This window comes from Notolepis coatsorum, assembly GCF_963971535.1.
Source record: "Notolepis coatsorum genome assembly, chromosome: 7".
NCBI classification, from domain to species: domain Eukaryota; kingdom Metazoa; phylum Chordata; class Actinopteri; order Aulopiformes; family Paralepididae; genus Notolepis; species Notolepis coatsorum.
Genome location: NC_140171.1, coordinates 78,904,059 through 78,916,530, shown reverse-complemented (window position 1 = coordinate 78,916,530; position 12,472 = coordinate 78,904,059). Strand labels below are relative to the sequence as shown.

Sequence of the window (12,472 nt, the reverse complement as noted above, 5' to 3'; positions counted from 1 at the left end):
CATACAGACTTTCCAGAAGAAAGCACTACATTTCCATTGCTTGTCAATAGAAATAAACATTTAGCAATTGACATATTTTATGCATTATGTACTTTTGTTGTGAAGGGCCAGATTAAACCGAATATATATATTTATTTATATATATATATTTAATTGTATTTGTATATTCTCTAATATTCCCTGATATCCCTTGTATATTCCTTGTACAATATGCATTGAATATCCATTCTAGCCTACTGAACATCCCATAATAGTCTCCATTCTACTATTGGTCGAGACCTTGGTGCCAGGCTGCCATACCCCTCAGACCCAGTTCAAACGTACCGCTCGACATGTACGAACAAGTCCTAGTTCCGCGTAGGAATTTGGCTACCGCACCACTAATGGGACTATTTGTTCATAGTGCGTATATATACTGCGCTACTAAAGTAGGACTTTCTTTTCAGTCCAGTTTCTTACCCTCCAATAGAGTCACAGACGTAAAGCCTCCCCGCGACGCCACGTGTGGGAGTAAGGCCAAGTTCGCCTACCATCGGTATTGAGACATCGTGTATATTAATATTTGAATAGTCATATTTGGCACTATATCGTCGAGTTGGACGTAGTCTATTAAGCTAATAATAGTCTGTTAATATATAGTGCTTCGTGCGGTGAGAATACTACCGTAGTCGGTACCCCATCGTTTCGGGCAGAGAACTGGCTGCTCACCCAGGGTGGTTGACCCTATGTGAAGCTGCACCCGAGGAGCCCCAGAGCCGACGAGCGAGTGGACCTGTATACCGGATTATTCTACCGACGACAGCCCGCCTTCCCAGGCACGGATTATGCTTTGGATACTTTGATTATTCCATGGATAAAGACCCCAGACACTGCCGTGTGTTGGAACCCCCCCCCCTGGAGAGGACGCAAGGTGAGGAGACGCTCTGCAAGACGAGGTCTCTTCACGTCTCTCCCCCGTGGACCGGAGAGAGCCGGCCCACAAAGAGTCCACCTGCTTTCATCTGTGGTCCAAGGATCGCCGGCGCATTGAACGGCACTACAGTGGGTTCACCTGGGATACCCTTGGCCGGACGAGGCAGCCGGATTCTACCCCCCCCCCCCCCCTCCTACTCCTGTCGGCTTACAAGCGACCGGATTAACCCCCTCTAGTGTATCCAGCCTATAATCATTAAAGTATCATTGCTGTTATTCCTTAACTATTCCAGGTCGTATATTTACCACCTGCGCCTTCAGAGATTGGACATTCTCTATTGATATACCGACGAATACTCCTTGCCATAAAAGTGCATACTATTTCAATTCATAAATGTAATTAAGTGATTAAGTGCTTATTCTACACACCATCGCTGTGTAGGAAATAAAGACCTGTTTCTAATTCGTACATTTGTGTTGGATCCGTTTCATCTACGTGAGAGTGTTCATGATAATATATTTATGCCGTGTACTGGGTGGCCGAATATTAAGTACAAAGGTAGTGGTAGTAAGTATCATATCTAGTAATACAGTCAGGGAATTGTACCCCTCAGTTACAACTTTCATATAAAAAGTGATTGTCCATCACTGTTGTAAAGGGACTGCATGTTTTGGGCAAAAACTGAACATTTTGTAACATTGCCATTGTTTCTTAGATTTATCCTCCATGCAAAGAAGACGGCCTTCGTGGTGGAGCACGACTTCATCATGGCCACCTACCTGGCAGATCGGGTCATTGTGTTCGACGGTATCCCCTCCAGGACCACCATAGCCAACACGTGAGATTCACACTGCTCATCATTCCACTTAATTTAACCAGTATATTGTCTCCCAGCAGCTGACTGCTGTTCCTGAGCCAGCTGGTCCTGAAACTGAGATTCATATAGTGCCTCCCAGAGGGGAGGAGGGCAAATAGTCTGTGGTGAGAGGTGCCTTCCTCAGACACCATTTGTGCTAGACAGTCTCAATTGCAGGGAGTGATGTACCGATGATGCATTAGGTGGTTTTCACCACCCTCTGCACTGCACTGCACTGTGTTGTGTACATAAGAAAGTGCACACTTTAGATTGAATCTCTTTGCAATATACCTTTGTCACAGCAGACATTTTGATGTGTTATAGAATAGGTGTAACTAACAACATTAATCACAAGTCCATTTAATTTGTATGCGCTAGTGCCAGGGCCCAGACATGGCATTTGGCCAGAGAGAGATGCTGTTATTTCTACAATAGGGAGGTGTAGTCTGACGTCACCGGTTGTTCCACCCGTATAGGGATTCATCATTGGGAAAATAGATTAGATAGATAGATAGATAGATAGATAGATAGATAGATAGATAGATACTTTATTAATCCCCTTGGGGAAATTCAGGGTATCTCGCAGCTCACATAGTATACAGACATTGACCATTCCCATACAGTAGTTACACGTTATGTCTGCATCATGAATTAAAATAAGTACATGATAAAATTCAATTAAATCATACCCATCAATATTAAAATTAAAATTAAAATAGGAGCGTGATTAGATAAAAGCAGGTGTATAAAAACAGGTGTAAAAACAGATGTAAAAACAGGTGTAAAAACAGGTGTAACTATAATACGCTGTTGTACAGTCTGATGGCTGTGGGGACAAAGGACCTCCTGTGCCGCTCAGTCCGTGAGTGCAGGGAGATGAGCCGTCCGCTGCGACTGCTGCTCTGCCCCACCAGGGTGTGGTGGAGAGGGTGGTTGGTATTGCCCATGATGGCCAGCAGCTTGCTCTGAGTGCGGCTCTCCACCATGGTCCCCAGTGGGTCCAGTCTCCTCCCTACCACTGAGCCAGCCTTCTTGACCAGCTTATCCAGCCGTCTGGTATCCCTGGCCGTGGTATTACCACCCCAACAGACAGCGGCGTAGAGGAGCACACTTGACACCACTGCCTGATAAAACATAAACAACATTTCCCCACACACATTAAAAGACCTGAGCCTCCTAAGGAAGAACAGCCTGCCTTTATAGATTATCGGCTATTGTAACAATTCTGCCGCATGGAATTTGAAAAACGTTCCACTTTTGCACAAAATGAGTTCCCTTCTAACATTATTGTTTAAAGGCCCACTTGCAGGTTGTATTTTTGTTCAATAAACAATGTGGACTAGGCCAACGGTGACTTTCATGAAGAGGGGGAAAAATTATCGAAATTGACCCAGTTTTAGCGTTTTTATCAAACATTTTGTCCGCCCAACCACAACCACCACACACATGCATATTTTAATCCATGTTTCATAGCGTGCGTCATCTTAATGATGACGTCACACAAGGTATCAGGGCAGCGAGGGGCGCTGAGAATCACAGGCAGGAAGCAAAGAGCCTTCTTGTTACTACTAGCCGAGGATCTAGTATCTGTTTCACCTAACACTATTGCTCCGTGATCATAGCCATTTATCTCTAAAGCTAACCACTATTTGTAAAAGCCACAACCACGTTACCATATTTGTAAATACTAATGTAAATCATTGTGTCGTTGTACATATTGTGTATATAACGTTAGTAGCTAGCTTGCTAGCCGGCATTCTCGAAACTCCTAACTCCTGTATACCTTTGTCCTCACAAACAAAGTATTCTGCCAGGGAACTTATGGACACGACAGTAGTAGTAGTTATAAGGTGTTTGAGCTTGTAACGTTAGTTAGCTATCGTGGTAGGCCGTTTCGTGACTGTGATGCACCGAGTGCATCAGTCACGAAAGGGGCTACTATCGTGCTATCAACATGCCGTGATGTGTAGCTTGCTAGCCGGCATGATGCGTGCAGTGCTTTGCCCCACAGGTCTGAGAAGAGGACCTGCACATTTTACTCGTTCCCGAAACTCTTCTACATGCCCCGATTTAAAATCGTTCACGACAGTTGACGTAATGCTAATGTTAGCTAGCTAGCTTGGTACTATGACCCGTGACGGGGATAAGGCGACAGCCAATAGCGCTGCTGTACTGAACAACAGGCTGCCTAGTGGTAAATGTAGTTGTTTTTTTACGACATTAAAAACCTAATAACTACCTTTTGTTTCAACCAAAAATGCAGTAGTAGAGGTCCATCAAAGTCTCTCCGACGATTAAACCCATTTTTGTCTTGTAAGGCATCCATTTGGATCAAGGAAATGGCTTTCTGCACTCGTGAAACTCCATTGTAGTGGATGAGAAGTAGGGAAAAGTTACCTTCAGTGACGTCACGGCACTGATCACGTCTGATAAGAGAGACTTTTTGATTGGCTCCATACATGTTATTCGTGCGTGGACATTTTTAACCCTTTCTGAGTGGAATTTCCGGCGTCAAATGGAAAATAATAATGAAATTAGATACCAATGACGTAAACTACCCATAATTGAAGAGTAGGGTTTAACCTGCAAGTGGCACTTTAAGCATTTTTTATTGAAATAAAATTTGGCGATTTTTTTTTAATGATTAATTGCGAATATTTTCATGTTGAGCTATAGATTGTGGCTGAATAAGCACAGAAAGGTACACCGTGCCAATGTTAATGCTTTATTTGTTTTAAACTAGACAATTTAGAAATGGGCAATGGGGAAATGCATTGGGTTGGACAGAGGGTGGAACACGAAAAACGGCAATGACGTAACCACTACACCTCCCTATAGTACACCACTACACCTCCCTATAGTACTTACAACAAATGTCTGATTTAAGTTGGCAATGTCTTAACTATCGGAAAAACAATTCCTTTGTCTTGGAATGTTAGTTTAAAAAATAATAAATAAACAAAACAATGTTGACCCTAGGAGTGCTGAACTCATTCCTTCAGTCTCATCTCCTCTCGTTCTGTTCTCAGGCCACAGAGCTTACTGGCTGGGATGAATAAGTTCTTATCACTGCTGGAGATCACATTCAGGAGAGACCCTAACAACTTCCGACCAAGAATCAACAAGATGAATTCCATCAAGGTACGGAATGCTCTGTTTTATTCTCAATAATTTTTACATAGGGTTCCCGCAGCTTAATTTCTTAATTTAATGTCTTACATTTTATAATCGGAATTGTAGGCCTTAAAGAAATCTTAAGGTCTTAAATATGATTTTGATAAGTCTTAAAAATGTACTGGATTAGGAAGTTACTTACTATGTTGCAATACGTTTGGGGGAAATGTCCCAGCTGCAAGTATGCCAGTATGGTTGTGAAACTCAAAGTGGTCTTAAAAGGTCTTAAGTTTTAAATGTAACTTGTTTAAATAAACCTGCAGGAACTGTGCTACACTATGTAACTTTTTCCACTATGTAACCAGAGAAAACCCTCAAACAGTCATGCATATAACAACGTGAAATTGCCCATACAAGCTCTTCTGGTTGAGTGCAACCAGTGCTGTGAAATCTGTCTCCTATTTGGCAGAGATCCTTTATATTGTCTAAGTAGGCTGACTGATTAGCAATGACAAATAAATAAGTTATCACCTCTTCTGTCATCAGGACCGCCTTCTCTGACCTTATTTACAAACAGTTAAAGCTATTCAGTGGTTAAATACTCTAAGCAAACCACCAAACAAAAATTTATTATGCCTTTTCTATTTAGTTTCAATGTGCCACTAGTCATTCACCATGTCACTAGTCAGCATCATCAACTCATCAATACTATGTGTTGTGATTTTGTTGTTGCACAACATTACTTTGAACAAATGTTTTTTATTTTCCCTTTTTTTAACATGAAACTAGACAAACAATACAGTAACAGTAATAATCAATGATAAATCACAGGACAATAACAGAAATAATAATAACAATAATGACAGTAATTAAATCAGAATGAATGTAGATTAAAAGACATAAAAATAATAAATACAATACATGGGCTCTTGCTCGCTCTTCCTCGCTCTTTCCTTCCCCCCCCCCCCCCCCCCCCTCAGGACCCCCACTTGGACTATACATCCACTATTTCATTTAACATCAGAAAATTACAAATTTATATGCTTCCCTTTATCTTCTCCACCACAGCTATCCAGACTGCAGTATGTTGCACAACATTACTGAAAGAATATCTTGCTACTGCACTGAGTGCATAAAGCAGTACACATTCTTTACCCAATGAATTGCCACCCCACCCAAAATAATGATGTGAAAAAGATTCAATAAGAGATTTGAAAGGAATTGGATTTGCTAAGCAGATTCAATAATATTTCAAACCCTACACCCGTCTTAACCATCTTTTCATATCTTCTCTTCAGGATGTGGAGCAGAAGAAGAGCGGTAACTACTTCTTTCTGGATGTCTAAAAGATCCATTCCCTCCATCAGAGAGCTCCTCCTCCTACCCCTACCCCTCTGCCTCATCTATCATGGAGGAGGAGGAGAGACAGACGGAGACTCTTGAGACCCAGCAGCAAGCCTTCCTAGAGTCCACAGTTTTATTACAGGACTTCCCACTCCTTTCCCCAGGGGCCCCCTAGTGGATGGATGGATGGATGCTCCCAGCTCTAGCATACCTGAGCCATCCAGTCTATTCATTATTATTATTATTCTCGCTGGTTTCATTGGATGGGCTAGTGCTGGAACAGAGCAGCAATGTGCTTACGCCTGTAGGGGGCGCTGAGGAATGGACTGGGGAGCACTAACTTTAAGAGCCCCTTGCTCTGTGCTATGGGCCTGGGCTGACCAGCACCAGTATATACACATACCTTTGGGAACCAAAGGTGTGTTTTATCAACAGTCCTGATAAGCAATCCATGTCATTTAAAAAGATAATAAATCCACTTATATCCAGTGCATGACCATGCTTTATTTTGTTCTCCTTTTTATTATTATAATAAATTAAATCAATGGATTTTTATCAACAAAGTTCACTGTCCCCTTTGGAAAATGCTACTTTTGAAGAGATTATAATTATTATACCTGTTTTTCATGTGTTTGACAGAATTAAATGTTTGATCCTATTTTTATGAACCGAGCAATAATGGTGCGACACATTTCCAAAAGTGGCAATGTTATTTAGCTAAAAAGCTACTCAACATCTGTTGACACATCAAACATGGAACTGAAAATATTGTAGCTTGTGTATATTTTGTCATCTTAATCTACCACTAGATGGAGCTCAATATCTACTACTACATTTGCTACTCTTTCGTACTGATGGATGGACAATTTATCTTATGTTGTTTTGTAAATCAAAATGGCAAGTGATGTTTATATCATCTAAGAACTAAACCATCTTGAGAGCTTCATTGGTCATCTATTAATGTTGTCTGGAAAAGTTATTTGACTGATATTCAGTTTGATTGCATGAAAGCTTATGCAATATTGTCCTATGTCAGGCCCTACCACAATCATCTTGTCATTGTTGCAACAACCATCTAAATTAACTCTCAGTTTAACTACGTATCAATAGGCAGGATTATGCAGTTAGTGAAATAAAATAGTTTAGGTAATTTTGTTCATGGAGTCTTATCACTGCTATATACACTACTGTTCAACAGTTTGGGGTCACTTAGAAATGTCATTTTCTTTAAGAAAAGCACTTTTTTTTCAATGAAGATAACATTAAATTAATCAGAAATACACTGTTATACATTGTTAATGTGGTAAATTACTATTCTAGCTGCAAACGTCTGGTTTTTAATGGAATATCTATATGGGTGTATAGAGGCCCATTTCCAGCAACCATCACTCCAGTGTTCTAATGGTACATTGTATTTGGTAATTCCGTTAGAAAGCTAATGGATGATTAGAAAAACCTTGAAAGCCCTTGTGCAATTCAATTACGTTAGCACAGCTGAAAACGGTTTTGCTATGTTAGAGAAGCTATAGATCGGCCTTCCTTTGAGCTAGTTGAGTGAGTATCTGGAGCATCACATTTGTGGGTTAGATTATACTCTCAAAATGGCCAGAAAAATAACTTTCATATGAAACCTGACGGTCTATTCTTGTTCTTATAAATGAAGGCTATTCCATGTGAGAAATTGCCAAGAAAACAAACGGGCTCTAACCAGATTAGAAAGAGAAGTGGGAGGCCCCGGTGCACAACTGGGCGAAGACGAGTACATTAGAGTCTCACTATAGTTTGAGAAATAGACTCCTCACAGGTCCTGAACTGGCAGCTTCATTATATGGTACCTGCAAAACGCCAGTGTCAACGTCTACAGTGAATAGGTGACTCCGGGATGCAGGCCTTCTAGGCAGAGTGTCAAAGAAGAAGCCATAACTGAGACTGGCCAATAAAAGGAAAAGATTAATATGGTCAAAAGAACAGACATTGGACAGAGGAAGATTGGGGGGGTAAAAGTGATATGGACAGACTAATCGAAGTTTGAGGTGTTTGGATCACACACAAGAACATTTGTGAGACTGAACCAGTGAAAAGATGCTGGAAGAGTGCCTGATGTCATCTGTCAAGCATGGTGGAGGTGATGGTAAAGTGGGAGATTTGTACAAGATGAAAGGGATTTTGAATAAGGAAGGCTATCATAAAATTTTGCAACGCCATGCCATACCCCGTGGACAGCGCTTGATTGGAGCCAATTTCTTCCTACATCAGGACAATGACGCAAAGCACACCTCCAAATTATGCAAGAACTATTTCTGGAAGAAGCAGGCAGCTGGTATTCTGTCTAATGGAGTGGCCAGTGCAGTCTCAACCCCATTGAGCTGTTGTGGGAGCAGCTTGACTGGTACGCATTATTTGACGAAAGCAAAGTTTGAACGACAGAATTATTTCAAATAATCATTATTTCTAACCATGTCAGTCTTGACTATATTTTCTATTCATTTTGCAACTAATTTGATAAATAAAAGTGAGTTTTCATGGAAAACATGAAATTGTCTGGGTGACCCCAATCTTTTGAACGGTAGTGTATATATCATACTGTATATGATGAGCGTATATATTATATACACACTGCTCAAAGAAATAAAGGGAACACGTAATCATTACAATGTAACTCCAAGTCAATCACACTTCTGGGATATCATATCAACCTGTCCAGTTTGGAAGCAACACTGATTGTGAATCAATTTCATCTGCTCTTGTGCAAATGGAACCGACAACAGGTGGAAATTAGAGGCAATTTGCAAGACAATCCCTATAAAGGAATGGTTCTGTAGGTGGTGGCCACAGACCATTTCCCTGTCCTCATCCTTTCTGGCAGATTTCTGGTTACTTTTGCATTTTGCCTTGTTTACATCAGGGTCCCCCATTTTCAATTCATAATGACATAGGCCTACGCAATATACAGATATATATCATGACATTTCTGACATACAGGTATACAGTACTGTTACATTTGTGACATACAAGATATGCAAATATACAGTACTGTTAAACAGATCCTAACAGAAAATATATACATACGAGGGGGAGGAAACTACATTAGGAGGTGGTGGGTGGGTGGGTTTGGACATTTACGGGGCCATACAGATATATATCATGACATTTATGACAATACATGACATACAGTACTTTTATTGTTTAAAAGGATCCCCATTAGCTGCCACCTAAGTGGCGAGCTAGTCTTCCTGGGGTCCACACAGAAAGACAACACAAAACATAACAATACATGAGATACATATCACAATCACAATTCACTTAATTAACAATGATAATCTAAAAACAGTAAAACATTGTAGACATCATTATAAACATCAGAATATTTTGCTCACATATTTAAGTAGTGCATTCTCAAGTGGTATTTGAAAGACACTTTGCTATTCAATTTACTTATGTTCAGTGGGCAGTTATTCCAATGATTGATGGCACGATAAACAACCGTCCTCTTTAAAGCATTTGATTTTGTATGTGGTAACATAATCTGTCCATCATCGGCTGACCTAAGAATGAACCTGACTGCATCTGACAATTTGTTTGTATAAGAAAACAGGTTGAGACATTTGTGACATACAAGATATGTAAATATACAGTACTGTTAAACAGATCCTAACAGATAATATATACATACGAGGGGGAGGAAACTGTACATTGGGAGGGGGGGTTTGGACATTTACGGGGGCCAGTTTCGAATTGCAGCCTCCTGTAGGTGCTCTTTGAGAGCGGTTTTGAAGGTGGGTAGGGATTTTTTTTTAAATGTACGGCTGTGGGTAGGGCGTTCCACATTGATGTTGCATAATTGCAAAACATGTTTAGACCCTTGTTTGTGCGGAATCTGGGTTGAACATGATTTGTGGAACTCCCTCTGGTGTTGTGGTATTCACTGACCTTTGGGAAGTATTTCGACATGTACATGGGTACCTTAGTGGTGTAGTCGTGTATCTTGTAGACCAGGCCCATTGCAAGTTGCTGTACTCTGTCGTCTACTCTAAGCCATCCTAGGTTGTCAAAATGGGCAGGGGTGAGGTCAAGCACTAGTCTGACCAGTTTGTTTTGTGATGTTTGTAATCTTGTTTTTAGTGCCTTTGAGGTGCTTTGGTACCATGAGGTGCAAACATAGTCGTAGTACCCTTGAATGAGTGCTCCTGCTAGAGTGCTCCTGCTAGAGTCTTCTGTGGCAAGAAGGTTTGCTGTGTCTCCCAGCACACTTGAGAGCATGGAGGAGATACCAGGAGACAGGCCAGTACACCAGGAGACGTGGAGGGGCCGTAGGAGGACAACAACCCAGCAGCAGGACCGCTATCTGGTCCTTTGTGCAAGGAGGAACGAGAGAAGCACTGCCAGAGCCCTACAAAACGACCTCCAGCAGGCCACAATGTGCATGTTTCTGCTCAAACTGTGAGAAGCAGACTCGATGAGGGTTGTATGAGGGCCCAACGTCCACAAGTGGGGCCTGTGCTCACAGCTCAACACTGTGCAGCGAGATTGGCATTTGCTAGAGAACACCTGGATTGGCAGATTCGCCATTGGCACCCTGTCCTCTTCACGGATGAGAGCAGGTTCACACTAAGCACATGTGACGTGACACCGTGGAGAACGCTCTGCTGCCTGCAACATCCTCCAGCATGAGCGGTTTGGTGGTGGGTCAGTGATGGTCTGGGGAGGCATATCCTTGGAGGGCCGCACAGACCTCCATGTGCTAGGCAGAGGTACCATGACTGCCATTAGGTACTGTGATGAGATCCTCAGACCATATGCTGGGGCAGTGGGCCCTGGGTTAAGTGGGCCCTGGGTTAAGTGGGCCCTGGGTTCCTTCTCATACATGACAATGCTCTGCCTCATGTGGCTGGAGTGCGTCAGAAGTTCCTGCATGACAAAGACATTGATGCTATGGACTGGCCTGCCCATTCCCCAGACCTGAATCCAATCCAGCACCTCTGACATCATGTCTCGTTCCATCCACCGACGCCACATCGCACCACAGAGTTGACTGATGCCCTGATCCAGGTCTGGGAGGAGATCCCTCAGGAGAACATCCGTCATCTTATCAGGAGCCTCATCAGTAGCATGCCCAGACATTGTAGGGAGTGCATATAGGCACGTGGAGGCCACACACACTACTGAGCCTCATTTTGAATTGTCTTGAGGAATTTCCACAGAAGTTGGATCAGCCTGTGATCTGATTTTTCCACTTTTATTTAGTGTATGATTCTGAATCCAGACCTGAATCCAATGATTTTTATTTCCATTGTTCATTCTTATGTTATTTTGTTCTCAACGCATTCCACTATGTAATGAATAAATATTTTCAACTGGAATATTTCATTCATCGAGATCTAGGATGTGTTGTTTGTTTGTTTGAGCAGTGTATATATTCAAGTCAAGTGTTCCTTTTTTATTTTAAGTGTCAGCAGCATGGGGCTGTGGCGGTACAGGCAGAAAATAACTTTATTTAACAGATTGCAGAATGGGTACAATACAGTACGGCTCAATACACACAATTGTTAAGGGGATGCAGACCAGAGAAAGACGTTTGTCTTGTTTACATCAGGGTCCCCCATTTTCAATTCATAGTGAGATGATGATAATAGTAATAGAGTCCAACCTGGGGGACTATGGCTGAACGTGCTGCTCATCTTGGCTAGTTCCTAATGATTTCACAAAATATCAAATCATTACGAATCATGATTTTCATGCTCATCCAAGCCACCTGTATCTGTAGCGAGAACCACCCAACAAAATTAGCTAAAATGGCTGTCTTAACCTAGGTCTCTCACTACGGAAACATAGTAATAAACTAGTAAAAAGGTATTATTTTTAACCTAAGATTGTCTTTCATTCCCTTTTCTAACGAGTATTTTAGTATATTTTTTCACAATTAAATAACTATTTATAAATAATTAGTTTTACTAAATGTCAGTGTCGCTGCGCCTTCTTGCCTCCCCTGTATTTGCAGCGGAGATGCTTGTTAATTCTTTATGTAAAAAAGAAGAAAAAGGCTCTCCAGAAGGGCAACAATAGCTCGTACCTGTGCACATCCCTGTAGAGTGCAGCGGCCCGCCTGATCTCCAACCTACCAAAGTCAGCTCATGTTACCCCATCGCCACACGAATCCACTTCAAGGTCCTTGACCTGGCATATCGTGCAGCGAAGGGAACGGCTCCCGCCTTGACCTGGTCTCTTAACCTCAAGACCCCTCCGCT

General features: G+C 41.8%; 1 protein-coding gene across 3 annotated transcripts in view; it reads left to right on the top strand.

Annotated features, from left to right (window-relative positions):
- LOC311231402 (ATP-binding cassette sub-family E member 1) overlaps nt 1-7,398 on the top strand; it is a 71,385-nt gene extending 63,987 nt beyond the window's left edge. For 2 of the 3 annotated variants that reach the window (XM_084317973.1, XM_084317974.1), the window contains exons 16-18: nt 1,629-1,751; nt 4,799-4,910; nt 6,182-7,398. In XM_084317973.1, coding sequence (XP_084174099.1) covers nt 1,629-1,751; nt 4,799-4,910; nt 6,182-6,229 — 283 coding nt within the window. In that variant the 3' untranslated portion in view covers nt 6,230-7,398. The remainder of the gene's footprint in view (nt 1-1,628; nt 1,752-4,798; nt 4,911-6,181) is intronic. The other variant, XM_084317972.1, reaches the window with a different exon arrangement.
- Nucleotides 7,399-12,472: the final 5,074 nt, after the last annotated feature.